Source organism: Cygnus atratus, chromosome 3 (genome assembly GCF_013377495.2).
Source record: "Cygnus atratus isolate AKBS03 ecotype Queensland, Australia chromosome 3, CAtr_DNAZoo_HiC_assembly, whole genome shotgun sequence".
Taxonomy (NCBI): domain Eukaryota; kingdom Metazoa; phylum Chordata; class Aves; order Anseriformes; family Anatidae; genus Cygnus; species Cygnus atratus.
The window spans coordinates 21795170-21816608 of NC_066364.1; the positions used below are offsets into that span (position 1 = coordinate 21795170).

The following is a 21439-nucleotide window of genomic DNA, read 5'->3' on the forward strand; positions in this document are numbered from 1 at the left end:
TGTAGCTATGCATATGTGAACTTCTGCAGATGTTTTACAATGCCGATGCTTTCAGCATTTAAAACGACAACAACACACTTAATTTTCATCTATATCTTTCTTTTTTCCCTGGATCTATTGTTTTTTTTTTTCAGCCTTTCTGTATATGATTTTGGTGTAATTGTTTTAAGCCTTCAGCTCTGGTTCGGTGGTGCTTGTTACCTCTCGGTACTTGCTCTCTTACTTGACGACAAATATGTTCATTTTGCAAGTTGGTCTCTTCCATCCTAGATTCTTGTTACCTAGCTTTTTATCACAAAGCTCATTCTCGTTCTTTGTTCCTGTCTGTATACTTGCTGATCTTTTGCTAAATTTTACATGAGAGAATCTGTTTCTTTCACAATAGACTCTCTTATTTCCAAATCAGATAAATTGAATTTGGAGTTATTACTGTAAAGAGATCTCCTATACAAACTATATAGAGCTGTTTCTTCCCACCGTGAAAAAATGTTTCATATAAGTGTAACCCTTGCAAGTCATTAGTTTGGGCAACGTGACTGAAATGTCATGACAAGGACTTGAAATCATTGTGAATCCAGGTTTATTGCAACATTTGATCTTGAACATCAGCAATGATAATATTTTTTTCTGAAGGTCTTCTTAAAAGCAGAGCCTAGGCTTCCAGTTAGCTAGACAAGCAAGCCAAAGAACTGTTTAAAAAATGCCTGGATTTCCTCAGAGTTACCAGTCCTTTTGTATTCCTAATTATTGTTTCAACAGCAAGATGTCACTGATCTCGATGTTTCCACTTAACAAAAAGAAATACCAGTTGAATGGTAATTGTAAGCATCATATTCAATGTCTGCAACATGAGGCAATGCTAATTTGGGAATTTACCTGAAGCTTCATGTGAGAGATTATTTCCTCTCCCCTTTCCAATGCAATTTAACTTTTTCACGTGTGTATTTCTCCATTCCATTTTTTAATGTATTTATGCCACAACTTGATATTATATTAGCATAATCAGAATGTGTTCTCTCTTAATCGACAAAGGTAAGGAGGAGGGAATGGATATTCCTTCATTTCCCTCAGATTTGGTTTTGCTATATGGACATTCAAGGATCTCCTAATCTGGGTCAATTTCAAAGTAGGCAAATTTATAAAATACAGAATCACAGAATCACAGAATCGTCTATGTTGGAAGAGACCTCCAAGATCATCTAGTCCAACCTCTGTCCTAACACTTACAAAACCTCCACTAAACCATATCACTAAGGACTACATCTAAACGTCTTTTAAAGACCTCCAGGGATGGCGACTCAACCACTTCCCTGGGCAGCCCATTCCAATGCCTAACAACCCTTTCAGTAAAGAAGTTCTTCCTAATATCCAACCTAAACCTCCCCTGGCGCAACTTGAGCCCATTCCCCCTCGTCCTGTCACCAGGCACGTGGGAGAATAGACCAACCCCCACCTCTCTACAGCCTCTTTTAAGGTACCTATAGAGAGCAATGAGGTCGCCCCTGAGCCTCCTCTTCTCCAGGCTAAACAAGCCCAGCTCCCTCAGCCGCTCCTCGTAAGACTTGTTCTCCAGACCCCACACCAGCCTTGTCGCCCTTCTCTGGACTCTCTCGAGCACCTCGATGTCCTTCTTGTAGTGAGGGGCCCAAAACTGAACACAGTACTCGAGGTGCGGCCTCACCAGAGCCGAGTACAGGGGGACAATCACCTCCCTAGACCTGCTGGCCACGCTGCTTCTTATACAAGCCAGGATGCTGTTGGCCTTCTTGGCCACCTGAGCACACTGCTGGCTCATATTCAGCTGCCTATCAACCAGTATTCCCAGGTCCTTCTCGGCCAGGCAGCTTTCCAACCACTCATCTCCCAGCCTGTAGCGCTGCTTGGGGTTGTTGCGCCCCAGGTGCAGGACCCGGCACTTGGCCTTGTTGAACTTCATACAGTTGACCTCAGCCCATCGGTCCAGCCTATCCAGATCCTCCTGCAGAGCCTTCCTTCCCTTGAGCAGATGGACACATGCACCTAACTTGGTGTCATCTGCAAACTTACTGAGGGTGCACTCAATCCCCTCGTCCAGGTCATCGATAAAGAGGACCGGCCCCAGCACTGAGCCCTGGGGGACTCCACTAGTAACTGGCCTCCAACTGGATTTGACTCCATTCACCACAACTCTTTGGGCCTGGCTATCCAGCCAGTTTTTAACCCAACGAAGTGTACGCCAGTCCAAGCCGCGAGCAGCCAGTTTCTTGAGGAGAATGTTGTGGGAAACAGTGTCAAAAGCCTTACTGAAGTCAAGGTAGATCACATCCACAGCCTTCCCCTCATCCACCAGGTGTGTCACTTGGTCATAGAAGGAGATCAGGTTCGTCAAGCAGGACCTACCCTTCATAAACCCATGCTGACTGGGCCTGATCGCTTGGTTGCCCTTCAAGTGCCGCGTGACGACATTCAAGATAATCTGCTCCATGAGCTTCCCTGGCACTGAGGTCAAACTAACAGGCCTATAGTTCCCCAGGTCTACCCTCCGGCCCTTCTTGTAGATGGGCGTCACATTTGCTAGCCGCCAGTCGACTGTGACCTCTCCTGATAGCCAGGACTGCCAATAAATGATGGAAAGCGGCTTGGCCAGCTCCTCCGCCAGTTCTCTCAGTACCCTCGGGTGGATCCCATCCGGCCCCATCGACTTGCGTACATCCAAGTGCTGTAGCAGGTCGCCAACCATTTCCTCGTGGATAGCGAGGGCCACATCCTGCTCCCCATCCCCTTCCACCAGCTCAGGGTACCAGGTATCCAGAGAACAACTGGTCTTGCTGCTAAAGACTGAGGCAAAGAAGGCATTGAGTACCTCAGCCTTTTCCTCATCTTTTGTAACTAAGTTTCCCCCCGCATCCAGTAAAGGATGGAGATTCTCCTTAGTCCTCCTTTTTGTGTTGATGTATTTGTAAAAACTTTTTTTGTTATCTTTAACAGCAGTAGCCAGATTGAGCTCCAGATGAGCTTTGGCCTTTCTAATTTTATCCCTGCACAGCCTCGCAACATCCTTATAGTCCTCTTGAGTAGCCCGCCCTCTTTTCCAAGGATTATAAACCCTCCTTTTTCTCCTAAGCTCGAACCACAACTCTCTGTTCAGCCAGGCCGGTCTAGTTCCGCGCCGGCTCGTCTTTGGGCACGTGGGGACAGACCGCTCCTGAGCCATTAAGATTTCCTTCTTGAGGAGCGCCCAGCCTTCCTGGACTCCTCTGTCCTTCAGAACCTCCTCCCAAGGGACTCTGCCAACCAGTGTCCTGAACAGCTCAAAGTCAGCCCTCTGGAAGTCCAAGACAGCGGTTTTACTGGTCCCCTTCCTGACTTCGCCAAGAATAGAGAACTGAACCATTTCGTGGTCACTCTGCCCAAGACAGCTCCCGACCACCACATCTCCCACCAGTCCGTCAGTGTTTGTGAACAGAAGGTCTAGCGGGGCACCTCCCCTGGTAGGCTCACTAACCAGCTGCATCAGAAAGCTATCTTCCACGCTCTCCAGAAACCTCTTAGACTGCTTTCTCTGTGCTGTGTTGTGCTTCCAGGATATGTCTGGGAAGTTGAAGTCCCCCACGAGAACAAGCGCTGACGATTTCGCGGCTTCTGCCAGCTGCCTGTAGAACTCCTCATCCGTCTCCTCATCCTGGTTCGGCGGTCTATAACAGACCCCCACCAGGATGCTTGCCTTGTTGGCCTTCCCTCTGATCCTAACCCAAAGAGACTCAGCCTTATCATTCCCAGCCTCAAGTTCCTCAACATCAAATATACATAAAGGAGTACTTAGTTCTGATGAAATCAGTGTTAATAAATCATGTGTTTAAAATTCAGTGTATTTAGCTGTTTTCTTCTGTAGGTTTGGCATTCCTTGTGTGTATGTGAAAGCATGTAGTTTCACATCCAGAGTTTTATTTTGTTTTTATAAAAAAAAATAAAAATTAATTTTTGCTATGGGACCAGACAGAACCAAAATCCCAAAGCTAGTGAAAAATTTGTGAGCCTTCAGAGCATGGAGAGATCAGAAATATATGTGAAGCTATGTTTTATGAATAATCTCCAAGGAAACATTCAGATTCCTCCAGGTAGTTTAGCTGCTAAGTGAATTTTTGTTACATTGTTATTTATATCATAGAACAAGGCAGGACAATTTATACCATAATACTTCACTTAAGCCAAAGCATTTCTAAGTCTAATGGATAGATTCGTGTTATTACTAGCTCATCATACAATTAGATCATGAAGATTATACGGTTATTAAAGGGGCCTGAGATTTTAATGAAGAGTTATGTATATTGGGAAACTTGTTTACATTTGGACTCCATCTTAGCCAGTGTTGTGCTTTACTGTTTTTCAACCAAATCTGAGGCTCAATTGTTTCTTGAAGACAAATGGTACTTGTCTAAGTACATCACCCAATGATTGAAAGATTTTAAATAGGAATACTTAGATAAATAGTGCTGAAAAATAGCCAAGGTAAATCATGTTCCTTTTATTTATTTATTTTTTTTTTTTCCAAGGATGAAGAATTAAATCTGGCAGACAGCTAATTTCACACCTGTTTGTGTCTGTTTTGTCTTGATTAGTAATTCAGCAGTGTTTCTGTGATTAAGAGAATTTAGCATTACAAACTAGTAGTTTGTGACATTTATTTATGAGTAACTTGTGTATAATTATTTATCATTTTACTGTTGAAAGCTGGATCTTAACTTTTTCACTGTCTCTTGCAATTAATTCATTATTATATCCTTGGTGATAAGAATCCCCTTAGTTTCAAATTTTCAGTCGTTTACCCCTTAGTTACATCTTGTAAATAATTTGATGGAGGCCAGTAACGCCATGGAAATCACATAACTTTTGGGTTTATCATCTCTAAATGCATGCCTGGTCCTGCAGATAACCTCACTTAAGAGGCTATTGAGGGGTCAGTTTGCAGAGAATAGTATTGCTATCTAAAAGAAAAGCTGCATTAAAAACAACTTTTTTGTGACTGAAACAAATTTTCTCCCATTTAAATACTCAGACAGAAAAGAAAACGGAGGGTGGCAGTTTCTTGACATAGTCTCTGAAATGGATCATGTATCTTATAAGAGAAACTGCTCAGTTAATCTGTAATTTTTCATTTTTTCTGTAGATTTGCTTCCAGTATCTTGTATGGAAGTAGAGAAAGGTTTGTATTATTCTAAGATTAAAAGAGGTGTTCTCAGTTACAATAGAAATTTTATTTAATGATTTTGGGGAAAAAAAGTAGAGATAAACTGATTTTGTTGCAAACTCAGTTGACTAATCTGAGAATTTACAAGCACTTAATATGGACTAGTGTCTTTTAATAGTATTAAAAGTGATGTGTAATCATACAACTTCATTTTATATTTGACACAACAAAATGTTTTATTTCCAAAATGCAATAACATTCAGATGGGGCTAGCAACAGTATCTTACCCCTAGGCTGTGCTTGTCAGTGAAAGTTTGTTCCAATTATGATAATACCAATGATTTGTACTTAATTAGGTCAGTATTTATACATTAATTTGAGCTTGAGAGTTTTATGAATGTATTAATAATGTCTAAAATACTTACAGGGTTTATAGTGAGGTTCTAATTTCAATGATGTTTAATAGTCGGACAAAAGCATCCCATAGGAGTTTTGGGTGTTTGCATTTCATGTTCCCCAAAGTTTCTAATCAACACATGATGCATGATGCTTAGCAGTTACGACTATGGCATAGTGCATATTAACAAGTCACACAATTTTTATTTAGACCTTCGGGCTCCTTTTGATGAATGTGCTCTGTATATAGACTTCTAACACTGCAGATCTGGACTACCTTGTAGCTAACTATCAAAGAAATCACCAGACCATGACAAAAAATGTTAAGAATGTGAAGGTCAGATCAGTGACAGCGAATACTGGTTTGCTGCAGGAAAGTAAAAGGTAAGGTTGGCTGAAAAGATGTATCCGTTATTGTCTACATGATGTATTGAAGAAAGAAAAAGAACTGTTCACGTAGTTAAAGAGAAATAATAACTTTAAATCTGTTGTTTCAACCTTGCTTTTGGCTATTTAAGACTAAACTTATGAGTGTTTCTGAAAAAAAAAACAGACTTTTTAGTTCCTGAATTCAAGGTCTCAGTTGTAGCTTCATGAAATATTTTTGGACTCTCAACTCCTCAATTTTACATCTTTTTGTCAAAGGACCTATTTCCAGTTCTTATTAATGTTCATTTAGTTGCAGCTGGAATTTTGGCTTGTTTTCACTTATGAATGTTGAGGAATGTTCGCTGTGGAAAACTTCATGCATAAAAAATTTCCAGATGTGCCCAATTTCTCAATCTGTTCTAGTATAGGGGTTCTGGACAGGTGTGGAGCCTCACTGCACCAGAACAAGTTATGAGCTTGGAGCTGAAGTTAGTAGTTGTTTTGTGGAAAATGACAAGCTTTTTTTTTTTTTTTTTTTCCTGTTTAACCCACTGGAAAGTTTATGTTACTGTGAAGAAATCTTTAGTTTCTATTGTAAAAGTCAAAATTAAGCACTCTTCTTACTTTGAGCTTAGTCTGAGCCCTGCAGTGAGCTCTCTGTGCTTTTGTAATGGTTGTGGTAGTAATCGTTTATAGATCCAGTAAAATGGAAATGTTTGGACTCATCCACGGAGCAGATTCTTGAGAACGTTCAAGAGAAAAGGAGAAGCATATTTTGGTCAGTTCACTCTTAAATTTTTTTCCATACTATGTTTATTAACACTTATTAGTTTGGTGGCAAAGGCTATACAGATTTTTGTTTGCTTGTTAATTAAGTTTAATGTTTCACACTAAATTTGTGTTTCTTGTGTATTTGCTCTATCCCACCAAAAGATAACATCTCTAATGGAGAGCAGAGATTATGTGGAAGCTCTTCTAATGAGTATGCAGATATAATTAGTGGTGCCATTAGATGCCAAAAGACATTATAGACTGGTCAAGACAGAAATCCTTACAGAGGATAGCTCTGGTCTCATATAAACAGGCTTTGTTTCCACCCAGCCTGTACTGAAGAAGGAATCCATAGTGGATTCTTTCTTAGGACAGTATAAATGGCTTATATGACAGGTCAGACATTGAGCTATGGTCTATAGCTGTTGGGACACATTGCCTGGCACATTAGGGTAACTGCTGTAACCTCCTCAAGTAATCACTTAGCATGTGAGGTGATTTGGGCCTGGACCAATTCAGAGCTTTAGTTGTATATCACAGTCATTCCATGTTTAAATGCCCTTTTATTACAATCTCAGCAGTGTCTTTACAGCTAGCAGGTTGAAGGAGGTGATTATTCCCCTCTTTTCAGCACTTGAGATGCTGCAATTGGAGTAGAGCCCAGTTCTAACCCCTGCCCAGCTCCTGCGCCAGTAGAAGACATAGCCAAACTGGAGTGTGTCCAGAATACAGCCACCAGGATGGGTCGGGTACTGGAGCTCATGGTGCACAGGGAGACGCTGAAGAGACCTGGGTTTGTTCAACCTGAAGAAGAGGAAGCTAAGAGGAGAGCAGAGCTAATTGCTGTCTTCAGCTGCTTAATGGGTCAATACAGGGAAGATGGATCCAGACATCAGATGGAGCCAGACAGACAGGCAGAGTGAAAGGATGAGAGGGAAGGGACAGATGTTGCAGCAAGGGAAATTTCAATTAGACATGAGGAAAAAAATCTTCAGGGTGAGGGTGCTCAGACACCGCAACAGTTGACCATCGAAATTGTTGATTCTCCTTCCTGGTGAATTTTCAAAACTGGGGTGGACAAAGCCCTGAGAAACCTCATGTTACTTTGAAATTGACAGTGCTCTGTCTTGAGGGGTAGACTCAAGACATCTCTTCCAACCTGTGTTGTTCGAAGTCCATGTACATTGATGATTTTACATGAAGGGTATCATTCCACAGTCTTGGTGAGGAGACTTTCTCTTGCTCAGATGTGGATACACCTTGAACTTCATCTCCTTTCATTTTAAATTCGTTTTTACCACTCTAGTGGTTACATCATGCTCTTTCACACTTCTTGTACACCCTTGGTATTTCAAATGACCTCCTTAAATCCGTTTGTCAGCTCTCCACCCCATTCAAATCCGTTTGAAATCTGATTCCAATATGACAGATAAGAAAAGAAAGGGGAGATAAAATCAATTTAACCTTCAGAGTACCAGAGTATCAGACTATGTGATCTAGTCTATAACTGTGCTGCCCCATCCTATATTTTTTGCCATTTGTCTATCTGGTTCTTTGTTATATCATGCTCAGCTTGGATTTGTACCATTTTTACTTGTTCTTATGAGGCTGCGAAATTATTGATGAAATCTTTTAATGTAAGCTAAGTAAAAGAAGAGAGAAAAGACAGAGGGGGATGAATGGTGATAGATAGCCTAGCAATTATTTGCATTAGTATGCTGTTGAGGTTTGACCTCATGTCCACTGAATTCCAATGAGACTTGTATTGGCTTCAGAAGGGTTTGGAGCAAGCCTGTGGCACAAAATGCCTTCAGTTTGGTGTTTCATAGCACTCTCATGTATCTACGGTCTCACAATTTTTTATCATCAATCTTCCTCTACTTAGTGCTTTTCATAAAGATGCAACAGCGTGATTAGGGGTTGGTGAGTTTTTTTTCCCTCAGTTGTGAGGAAGATGACTCACTATAACCATAGAATGTCAAATACTGGAAAATGAATAGAAAAATGAGAAAAGCATGTAGATTTGCTCTTTATGAGCACACCTGATTTTTTATTTTTTATTATTTTTTTGGACTCATTCAAGGATATTTGAACTCTCCACTTCAATAGTGTGCATTTGAAATGTGTGTCAGAAATGTGCTAACGCACATCCATTTTATTACTGTTTATGGCTGCTACTCTGAAAAGAAAGTATTTGTGTTCAAATCATCAAGAGAGAAAACATTAGATTTTTTTTATGAGTGGTTTGTATTTTGTTTTTTATTGCTTCAGTTACTTTTGTTTTCCTGTGAAAATATTTGATTGCCTGGTCTCATCATTCTTTTCTGAAATATCTTTTGGCTTGGTTAATGCACATGTAATGTGTAAACTCCGTATGGAGAAGGATCTGATGTGCAAGTACTGTGAATAAGTTCTGGCATTGCTTTGAGCACAAACCTTATATTTTTATCTGGGGAAAATAATGGGCTCTTAGTGCTTGCTTTATGTATTTGGTTGGATGTCAGTTCATTTGCTCAAAACGATACAAAATTAGCTGCCAGGTTGGTTGATTTTCTTCTGCTTTAAGCTCATTCTATTTTAATAATGGCTATTCTATATTCTATTTTTATTTAAAGTTCTTTCAGTCTCTTCCTCTCCCAGGGCTACTTATTCCCCTTGCTCTGTCTTTCCCAATATAGCCCAACTGCTAGTCTCTCACAGGCAGTGGTTTTTTGGTTTGTTTGTTTTCATTTTTGGTTTGTTGTTGTTTTGTTTGTTTGTTTTTCTATTGTATTTTTTCTTTTCTCCAAAATGCAGAAACAGTGATACCCAAAGAGTGCCAGTGGCACTCTTAGAAATATTAAAAATGTGCAAGAGTGTAACTATTCTGCTCTACCTGGCAGCTGAAGGGTTCCAGTATTGTACTGTGTTCAGTGTCAGGAACTTAAAACTTTGATTGGCAAAGTTGCAAAGAGTCCAGAGGAGAACAGCAAAGATCAGAGGATTATCAGAAACCGTGACCGGGGAGGAAAAATTAGATGAACAAGGTTTAGAACAGAAAAAACAAGACCTGAAGAAAATAAAGAGTATCTGGAGAATCTGGAATAGAGTTATGTATTTATTTGTTTATTTATTTATTTATTTGGTAAGTGCATTAGAGATTTTATTTTCCATCTGCATAGTTGAAAACAATGTCTGCTTGGGATGTGTGTGTGTGTGCATATATATATGTATATATGATTTGATTTTAATATTAAAAACTCCCCATCTGGAAAGCAACAGAGATAATTTGCCTGAAGAGGGTTGTATTTCCTGTCATCAGAGATTTTGGGGAATATTTTAGAAAAAAAAAAATCTGTAGGGAAAGCTCTAGTGTACTCTGCAGAAGGTTAGACTAGATGGTTTTTGTAGGTATCTCTCAACACCTTACCTACATGGATGACTGAACACAGAGTGGGAGATGTCCAGAGGATTTGCTCTGGCTTCAGTGTCAAGCAAGAGGATAACTGTGAATGAGAGATTCTTGGCAGACATGAGAAAATATATCCTATAGGTCTGTCACATCAATATTTCACCCGATGGTATTGTGCAACAGTGAGATATCAACAGGAGAAACAGACACAGAAAAGGCAAAAGGTACAGGGGAAAAAAATAGACGTGTAAAGAGAGAATGAAAAACATTGTTCATAATACAGTTGGCTTTTATTGCCACTATTATAGCCATGTTTAGATACAAATATTGGACTAAAATCCTGAAAATGATTAGAAGTCCCACAGCATAACCTTAAATTATGCCTTGCTTTTCAGCTGCCCTAAACCTCAATATAATGCATGGCTACTCTATGTCTCTTTAGGTGTTGTGGAGTTTCCTTTCACTGGCATCAGTAAAATGATGCGAAGAGACATTGATGGAATAGTGCCAAAAACTGTTGCACTTCTTGCCGTTGGAACCAGTGAAATGAAAACCTAAACCATTATCAGCTAAACCTCCTTACTGAAACTCGATCCATTTTTTCACTGCTATTTTTTTTTTAATTTTCACTATTAGTTTGCATAAATGAAAAAGGAAAACAAAACAAAGCAAAAACCTAAGGATTGTTTTCGATGAGTCCAACAAAGTTATGCTTGTAGTTAAAATTTAAAATAATATAGAGAAGGGTGGCTGCAAAGGGCCTCTGAGAGACAGAAAATACTGTTAACAGCAATGAAGTGGGGATACAAGCTGGATGTGTGGTATTGTTCAAGAGGCAGTCAGAAGGGCTGACCGCATCAATTTCCAGAATGCCGTGCTGAGGTTATCCCTAACTCTGCTCCTCACCTTGCATATGATTTCTTGTCTTACTGGCACTTCTGTACATCTTGGTCAAAACTCATCCAAGATAGACTCCATAATCTGGGTAGACCCTGCTGAGAGTATACTGCATTTTAAAGTGTAGTTAACTAAGAAATACAATCCACTGTCTCCTTTAAACTGATTTTGAATATTACTAATACTGTTTTGTCTTAGTCTTATTACATTACATAGCTTGCACAGGTATTTTGAATTGTAATTTATTCATAATGGCTATTCCGTGTCTTTCATTTGGCCCATATATTGTATTCTTTATCATAGCCCTTTATAGTGAATTTTATTGTATTTGCATCAACTATACCAAAAAAGCTATTCACAAAGCAAGGAAGGGTGCACATGTTTAGCAGAATAATTTATCTTCACTCTAATTTAAAATTGGATACTGAACTCTGCTATTTGGAGAAAGAATGTCAGCTTTTACATGTCTGGGTTTATGAACTTTAGTTTTACTTATTACTTAGGTTAGACAAGAAAAACTATCAAAATAAAATAAATTTCATATTATTTGGGGAAAAGAAAGCTTGTGTCTTCATGATAAATTTGTTTCTTCAAAAGATCCTTCTTATGACCTATTTTGTCAGCAAGTTCTTATATCTGGGGAAATTATTTCTGCTGGCTAGCCAATTTCAAAATGATAGAGTGAGATTAATAATATAAATACAGGTTTTCCTTGTTCTATTGATTTATTGGGTCCCAAATCTCCAAACACTCGCCCATCTTACTCATTTTACTTTTGAGAACAATGACAAAGAAGTTTCTCACATGTATGAGTGTTTGCAAGAGTGAACATCTTTAAGTGAAGCTGATTAGCAATGTATTAAAAAGAAAGAATACCTCCTGTGAATATATCATCATAATACTTCAGATGAATCAGATATGTAGAGGCATAATCCATTAATAGGAAATGGCAGAAAGAGATGTTTAATAAATATTCTTATCTGAAATGTTGGAATGGGACATGTCACTGTTTCTATTCCATTACAATGTGCAGTAGCTTAAGCATTTTCACTTTAGACTTCATTTTATCCAGCATGGTCATACAACAGCTGTATGCCTGAGACTGAAATTTCACAATTCCCTGCAGCTGATCTGTGGTCTGGTGGCTCCTGAAAAGAGCAGCCTCGGTCTGCCTATGTTTGGCCACGCGCTCCCTCCCTCTCTTGTGCCATACATTAGCACTGCTATGATAGACGGCTGACTTGGGTCAGGGGACTGTTCTCACTAAGACTTGATTTTCTTCATTTGTTTATTTCTGAAGGAAGCAGGTTGCATGTGGGCCAACGTCGTTCTCCCATTGCAAATAGTTGAATAGTGTGGTGTGCCACAATGAGTATGATCAGTAGATTGAGGAGGTGGTTCTTTCCTTCTGCTTGGTGCAGGTGAGGTGCACCTGGAATGTGTGCTCAGTGTTTGGAGCTCCTTGCTTCAAGAAACATGGGGAGAAGTTGGAGGGGGTCCAGCAAAGGGCCCTCTGGTCAGGGTACTTGGCCTACAAGGAAAATAACTGAGGGAGCTGGGCTAATTTATTCCAGTGGAGGTCCAATAGCAGCCTACAACTGTTTGAAGGAGAATTGCAGAGGTGGTGGATCCAAAGTCTTTTTGGCAGTACTGGGTGATATAATAAGGAAGAAAGGCCACAAACTGCATATTGAAAGGTTCAAGTAGCACAGTAGGAGGTTGATGCAGCATTAATGTAGGCTGCCCACTGAGGTTGCCACTCCATCCTTGGTGGCTTTCAAGACTTGTCTGTCAGAGCTCTGGCTAAACTGAACTTGTGACAGCAGCCTGTTTCAGTGGGAGGCTGAGGTCTTTCAAGACCTCCAGATATCGCTTCCAGTGAACATTTCTGTCTTGCTATAAATGTTATTGTGAAGACAGAGCCTACATCTAAGACCTGTAACAACATAAAAAAAAATGAAGGAGTGGGTACTTATAAAAAGTGATTTAATTCATGCTAACTTAGGTTTCCACAGCAGGTTAGGTGTTTCTTCCCTCTAATTAGAAAAGTCTTTAAGGGCTACTTTAGATTTGGAGCATTAATGCTGAGCTACCCATCCTTAGGTTAGGTGCATCTCAGCCTGAGTAATGTCACTCCAGCTGATGGAACGGTAACTTTTTCCACTGTTGTCATGTCCTTGATTGCTGCCATCCCATCTCAGAAATTTAACTGAGATTTAAAATAAATTTCCAAATTAATACAGGAATTTAGTATTGACCTATCTTCCAGAGAGATCATTTCTATCAAGATGCAGCAACTTCCTTCCAGAGAAAGTCAGTTGAAATAAGTTTCAAGACACATCTTTTTTACAGGATTTTAAAGATTTATGTATTTATGTGTAATGTAAATGTACAAATATCTTGAGTGTGATATGCATGTTTTATATGATTTTTGGGTAAGAAACATTGGACATAAAATCTTTCAACAATTACCATAGAATAGACTTAATTATTTCCCACATTAAGTACAAACATGTCTTTTAACTGCCATTCATAGTAGCAAAACCAGTGTGGTCTTGATTTTTTTTTCCTCATTCTGTGGTGTAGCTATAATCACTGAGATTTTCAACACAGGCACATGCACACATGGGCTCCGTGGGAAGCAATGCTCCGTACATCCTCCCTGTCATGTTGTTCACGTGCCTAGCACAGGGAGTTGTGTTTCTGTTTGTCGCTTGATCGTATGTGTCAAGCACAACAAAATGGGTATCTAGTCCTCCCCCACAGCAGCAGAGTATGGGGAGAGGGGAATTTGTAAGCACAGGATTACTGGTGAATCATCCACGTCCACAAAGTCTGCTTCTTAGCAGCGCTGCTGTCAGCTTGCAATGATTCCCTGCTTCTGGAAGGATACAGTGATGAATTAAAACAAAATCCCCACATGAACCTTCTCCAAGCATGTATATGAGGTAAGAGAAGAAACACCTGGCCTGCCCGTCAACACAGGACCTTAAACAAACACCTGAAAGAAAGCCAAAAAAAGCAGCAGCCCGTCAGGGATAATGCTGAGAGCTAGCTTTTGGACAACTTTCTGGCACCAGTCTTATCTGTAAGCCTTATTTCGCGGTCAGACTATCTGTCCTGCTCCAGACTGCAGTAGTTCTGTGGCAGTGTATTAAGGGACTTGAGAGCATCCAGAGGACAACAAAGCTGGTAATAGGGCTGGGAGGCATGTCCTGTGAGGAGAGGCTGAGGACCCTGGGGTTGCCCAGTCTGGAGAAGAGGAGGCCGAGAGGCGGCCTCGCTGCTCCCTGCAGCTCCCTGAGGAGGGGACGCACAGAGGGAGGTGCCGGTCTCTGCTCCCTGGTCACTGATGGCAGGACATGAGGGAATGGCACAGAGCTGTGCCAGGGGAGGGTCAGACTGGGCGTTAGGAAAAGTTTCCTTACACTGAGGGTGGTCAAACACTGGAACAGGCTTCCTAGAGAGGTGGCTGATGCCCTAGGCCTGTCAGTGTTCAAGAGGCATTTGGACAATGCCCTCATGAATATGCTTTACCTTACGGTTAGCTCTGAAGAGGTCAGGCAGTTGGACTTGATGACCTCTGTAGGTCCCTTCCAACTGCACTATTCTATTCAAGTATTGGCACTAAGGTATGTTGGTGGGAAAAGAGGGAAGCTAATAATTTGTGCTGTTGAATGGGGACCTTTGGAAAATGGTGTTGAGGGCTGCAAAAAATGTCAAGCAGACTCTTTGGACTGTAGCAAGCCACTGAAGTGGTTGTTAGCAGGACATAGAGGATCAGCAAAAAGCCAGGAGTTCAGAAACCAAGTCTCAGTTTGTTCTTCCTTATCAATCAGGATAATAAAGTGCACACAGACAGGCAGCCCCTCTCAGTCAAACCTCAGAAAGTCTTTGAATTAAAAGTGAAAAAAATCTTCTGAGCTGCTTCCTCTGCATCACTTCGGATTGTGGCAAGTGCATTTTTCATTCAGCCGTGGAAAAAACTGTCCTGTGATATCTGTGACTAAATTTTTTATGCTTTTCGTTGGTGGGTTTTCCCAAGCTTGCCGCTGGAGTGTTGTTTGCAGTTTGTCAGTTCTGCTGGGGACACCGATGAGTCTATCAAAAGATCATTCAACTACATGCTTCACCGTGCTGACCTGCATCAAAATTAATTTCTCTCTTTTTTTTTTTTTTTTTCAGGCATTTTATGCTGTTTTAAAACTGTGATCCACCTAAGAGCAGTAGTAGAGTTGCCTGAATTAACATAACTTTTCTCATTCCTTTCCATCATGTATACTACAATCTCTGACAGTATTAAAAAGCAACAACTAAAATTTTTAAAATAGAGGGAAGATGTAGGGTCAAGTACCATTGCAACAATGGGTTATTTTGTGATAGCCTCTTATCTGTATGGAGGAAGTACTTCTAAATAACTGGCAATGTTACAGAAGCACTGTAAAGGTCAATCAACTCAGTGTATGCATTTCATGCATTTCATGCATTTCATGCATTTCATATTTTAGTTTCTGGTGCCTTTTTTTTTTTTTTTTTTCCTTAAAGACAAGATCACAGCTAAAGTCCAATCTTCTATTTGCCATTTAATAGAAAAAAAAATATTAACAGTAGTTAAGAGATTTGTATATAACCAGGAATGTTAAACTGCTTTTTGCACTTAATTTGTATAAAGATAGATGCACACATAAGTGTGTGTGTGCGTGTATATGTATTTTTTTCTTCAGCATACTTTTCGCTGTTAGTTGTCATTTTTCATCTGAGTCTTAAAATGGAGATTCCAAAGGTTTGTTATTGAAACATGTACTGAACTGTCTTGAACAAGTCTTTTTCTAGCACTATCAGAATTATCTGCCAACTTGGTTACAATCCCTGTGATTTCAGTTGATTCTGGTGTTTGGATTCTAAATAATAACTTTGTTCTTCAGCTTGATATCAACACCTGAAGAAGCTAAATCTCAAGCAAGGGATGCTTTAAATAATTTAATGTCTGTGCAAGTATTTGTACATCATGCCAAATAATTGACAACCAACTTCCAAATAGTGATGTATGAATAAAATAATACTTGTAAATTTGGAGACCCTGTGGTTATTAAGATGGAGTTGTATTTTCTTATTTCTATACTTGAATACTTCGTATAACAGCACATTGACAATTTGACTTATTTCATTTGCTTGTGAGGACTTGGAAGTCTTTTATGACAAAGAAATGTAACAACTTTGTTTCTGTTATTGTCTGCTACCTCCAGTGATAGAATATTAGGAGGCTTAAACTTTGAATGGCTGTTGTCACTTCAGTATTGTACAGCCACAAATACAAAACAAGTCATGTGGAAGCAAAAACTCCTGCTACCTGAATTCGTTCATTTGGAATCTGTGGAGATGATAGTTACATAAATATAACTAGATACTTACATAGTTCTATTTAGAAAATTCTTCCAGCAAAAATTCTTCTTTGAAAGTTATATTGCAGCTGTTTAAAAAGAAAAAAAAAAAGGAAAAAAAAAAAAGCAGTTGCTGAAAATAGAAATACATTTTCCATGTTAAATTTGAGGTCCATAAGGTTTGTTTTATTTGAATGTAATTATGATTTTGTAACTCTAGACCACACAGATCTTAAAAACAAGAAATTTTATTTTTTCTCTTTTTCTTTGCAGAGTCACAGTGTACACTCTGTGGGGAGCCTGAAGGTGAGCATATTTTACTCTTCATATTTTTCAAAGCAACTAGTGATGAACGCTTGACTCAAATGATACGTGTGTACAATAGAATGGAAATGGAATCTGAATGATGAGAACCAATGAAAGACATTCTTCCTTATGTTAGATACCAAAAATGAATTGAATTAAGCTGAGTAAAGCACAGTACATGCTCCAGGCAGGAAATAACTTAAAGGACAAATATTCCATTAGAGCAAAAACGGAAATATTTACTTCTTATTCTTTTGTGTGTTTGTCAAACTAATTTGGGGTAAGAGACAGTGTGAAGAGACATTTAAGGACACCACTTTGAGGATGGAAAACAAAGAGATTAGGCGTAAAGGGGAAATGAGAAAATGTTTATATATTTGATATGGTTTACAGAGAACACAGAGGCTAACACTTTTTAGCAGGTGAAGTTAATAAATATTGCTTCTGAAATACGGATAATTAAGCAATAACTGTTATGCAGTGCAAATATATGCCCAAGTGAAGGTGTATGCTGTTTTTTTTTCCAAGTGACTAATTAAATGCCAAGGTGAGACCCACAATTTACCTAAATAAACATTGCAGTAATGAGATTATGATTTTCGAGGTAGGCCATCATCGAAGAAAATCTCTCTGTCTCTCTCTCTTTCTCTTTCTCTCTCTCACACACACACATATTGATGCTGTTTTAAAGAAAATGTCAAAAAAAAAATGACCTTAGTTTCAGATCAACCATCTGGAGTCTTTCTAAGAAAAGTAGTCTGGAATAGCAAAAGTAACTGCTGAAGCAAAGTATATTCTTCAAAAAAATTTTAGATTCTGAGCTGTTCCCAAAGAGATTTAGCTTTGTATCTTGAATAGTTTCTGAAACACAGTTTAAACCTGTAACTTTTTATAAATTTAGTAGGGAGAAGTTAGCAGGGGATGAAGTACAGAAGTGAAAGGCTTTGAGACCTTGCATCTCGTGAAATATAACTCAGTAAATTAAACATCCATTATCATCTTCTCCTTTGTAACCTAATGAAAAAAAATAATTGTTTTAGAATTGGTTTTGACTTTGCATTCCTTTTATAAACAGTCAGTTCTTGATTAGTTCATGCTCATTGTCTTTTATTCGATAAATTTATAATAGCACGGATACACATAAGTAAAGTTAAAATAAGACAGGTGTTTATTTGCCTTTCACGAGATATTTCTTCCATGATAGGTTGGTCCAACTTTAATGTTAGACACTGGATTAATTCTGTTTTCTTGCATGCTATTCTTGCTTTCTAACAATAATTTGTCTTTCTTTTCATTACTGCACTTTCATAACTATTCAGCATTGCAAACTTTAATAAATGCATAAGGACTGTTAAAAAAGTGAATTCCAAAAAAAATACGTAATAAAAATGTTTAACATTTATGTGACTAAAATCTCACAATCAAAAGATAATTATCTGTATTGCCGTAAGAACAGTTCTCAGGAACATAATGTTTAGTTTTCAGCTGTGTAGAAATGAACTTCCCCAGTGAATGTCTCCTGGATCTCCAAACTCTGCACATTATTACTGGAATGCTGCTTATTAATTCTCTGCCTCAATTTTAAAACATTGACAATGATGTCAGCTTAGATTAGTGACAAGATGTAGAATCTTAAGGTTTTTCTTTGTCACATTAACACAATCTCTAACCTAATACTGAACATCTGCAGAAGTTTTGTATGTCATTTTGTGATGAAGAAATAGTTGCTCAGTAGATATAATTTCAGTTTTTAGAAGGCAATTCTAAAAGAAATTTTACATCTTTGGTGTATACATGGAAAATTAAGAAAAGAAAAAAACCTCAAACCTCAAAAAATATAATTTTCCTCTGGAACTATGGTATGGTCTCATGGTAAACTAACTGAGTTGCTAAGAAAACTAGGGAAGAACTCAAGAATCATCTTTTTGAAGTGTTTTACTTGGAATTTATGACTTTTGTCTGTAGCTTTCTTCAGAAATTTGAGATGCCCTGGGGCTTGTAGTTTGAATTTTCGATATCTAAGAAAATTTCAAAAATATCAGCTAATCATAGATACCAGTTGCCTCCATTTTTTTTCCTTCCTTATTACCTTAAGTGCATTAATTTACTTTAGTATATTAAGATGAATTTTCAAAATAGCAGGACGGATATGACATGGCATAGGCCTCTTCTGTTAATTTCCAAAATGTTAAGCAGAGACTCGTTCATGAAATAGCAGGTAGATGTGGAGGAAGTTCCCTGATTTGGAAGAGAGGGAGACAAGACTTCACATCTTACCACATCCGAATTCCTCTGAAGCTGTTTATGCCATTTATTGAAAAAACTACTGGCTGCTAGGGGTGAGTTTCTGAACAGCATCTTCTGCCTTGTATAAGAAAGTTGGTTCCTGCTAGGAGTTGTTCTTTGCTCCTCCTCAAGTGAGTGTGACATGTTACAGACACACGTCTGACTGAGTCTTTGTGACAGCCAATGTTAGAAGGACTGGTGTAGTCATGAGATGTTTCAGCACAGTTACATCCATTAATACTCAAGCAGATGTTGTTTCTGTTCTTCCTAACTCCTGTCAATTATTCACAGAAGTTCACAAAAGGGTTATATTAACAAATATATTTTGCTATGTTACCAAAATGGCAAACGAGTTAATTCTGTGACAGCTGAGATTTCGGTAGACAACTCTGTCTTCTCAAAGACTGTGAAAATAGAAGCTTTCTTCCAGACCTGTTTTATATCCTTCACAACTCCAGTAGTGACTGTTTCTATTTGTGGTTCTTTTCTTCAGTACTCAGTATGATTATTCTGTTCCTTTCCTCCTTAAAGATAAATGTGCAGTCCTGTACAATACCAGTATTTTCAACATTTTAATAAAGAGTCACCTCTACTGATTCTTTGACAGCACAAGCTTTATCTGGAAAGTGTGGTGTTAAAGAGAAATACCTCTGCATGGAGCCATTTCTAGTTAAGTTTGAGAATTAATACAAATTCCAGTTCTGTCCAGGCTATCACCCGTTTCAGCAGAAGAAAATACTGATAATGATTCATCTTGCCTTAGGAAATCTTTAAAGCTAGTGGGAACTAGAAGCTATAGGTTGCTGGATTCACATAAAACATCATTGTATGCTCTGCTTCTACTTAGACACTTCTGTCCTAAATCTAAGAAGAGCATGGAAAAATGTTTTTCTCCAAGTATCTGCTGCTGGCAATCACGGAGGACGGAACACTGGGAGCATTGGCCTTTGATCTGACCCTGTTAATGTTCTTACAGGCTTGTGTTCTTATCAGTTTGAGTTTAAAGAATAGTGGTTCTGAATGGATATATATATATATTTTTGATAACCATGGAAGAGAAAACCCGTGTTAACCTTGCTGTAGATATTAAGCTTTCTCCACTGTTACTGTGATGCTGATAGCACTTTCCAATTTATTTAGAAGTATTACATGATGTAAATGAGCTTCTCTGTGTAGAAGCTCCTGCTGCATTATGAAAGTTGTAGAATACTCTGAGCAATTATGCAAAGGCTGTGGAGTAGGTAGTAGGCAGTTCAACCTATTGTTCTCTCTGTTATCTGGTACCTCTTGATCTTGCAGTCTACATACGGCTGTAATATGCATATCTCATTCTACTGCATATATAATCTGGCAAATATCCTTTCAATTCCACAGCACTTAGTAATCAAGTCTAGCTCTCCAAAAAGATACTGGTATACACAAAGGCTATGAGTAACAGTACTTCTGTACTTTACTGTGATCTGCTTTAAAAGCATAGAAAGAAGACAACTTTCATTATGAACAGTTCAGTGAAGACGTCTAATTAAGATGGTAGTTAAAGAAAAACAAAATATTCGTATTTGTAAGGAATGAGATGGAGAGTACAATGCAGTACATTAAAGCACCACTTGTACATATTAGAAGTACCCTATCCTGAAATACTGCTGAGTTGAATCTTTGCTGCCCCCCCCCCACCCCACCACCAGAAAAGAATATAGCAAAGAGATTAGGAATCTAGATATAGTAAACTTGGTAAAATATGTGAGGAGCAGTCCCATGTGAATGAACATCAAGATGGTTTGCTCTGTGTAATTTAGAGAAAGTACCATTAAAAGAAAGCAAAATACACCTACTGCATGTTTCTGATAAATGACACATCCGTTTTCCATGGGATCATGAAAACCATGCGTTCCAGTTTTGTAATATATCCTGAGCAAGAAAATATTCAAAAGCAGAACAAGTATAACTTAGACAGACAAATACAGCTGTGGAATTTGCTGCCACAATGTGACTTCTGAGATTGACTTCAAGATCAGTTAGCACTGGATGTTTCAGTGAACAGTAAGAACATTCCTATGGATCTGGGATAGGAAGAAGTCTCATTATTATCAGTAATGGTTTTATACAAACAAAATAACTTCTCTTTTAATAGGTAAAGGATATGCTTCCCCTAGGGGTAGGTTATTGTTTCATAAGCCATTTATTCATCTCTGGTTTTGATTAATTTGTTAGTGACTGTAGCCAGAAACTGAATGCCCTACTGGGCCTGCTTCACTGTGGAAATTTTTATATCACTTCTATGAAAGGCTTGTGAGTTTCTGAAAGCCAGCCTCTGAAGAATGAACTGGAAAGATTCCCCCTTTTCTACATCATCTCGATGAGTGGGTCTTCTTAGGTATGTTCATTCTGTGAGGCAGCTGCTTATCCAAAGGATATATATTGACTTACTGCAGTTCTCTCAACACGTGCTAAGGTTTCCACCAAAGGATACAAGGA

The 21439-nt window shown here is 38.7% G+C and overlaps 1 protein-coding gene across 1 annotated transcript in view; it reads left to right on the top strand.

The window, feature by feature from the left end:
• DLGAP2 (DLG associated protein 2) overlaps window positions 1-21439 on the top strand; it is a 459232-nt gene that overhangs the window by 207608 nt on the left and 230185 nt on the right. Inside the window, exon 4 of the mRNA XM_035542981.2 lies at window positions 16646-16678. Within this exon, the coding sequence (XP_035398874.1) occupies window positions 16646-16678 (33 nt within the window). The remainder of the gene's footprint in view (window positions 1-16645; window positions 16679-21439) is intronic.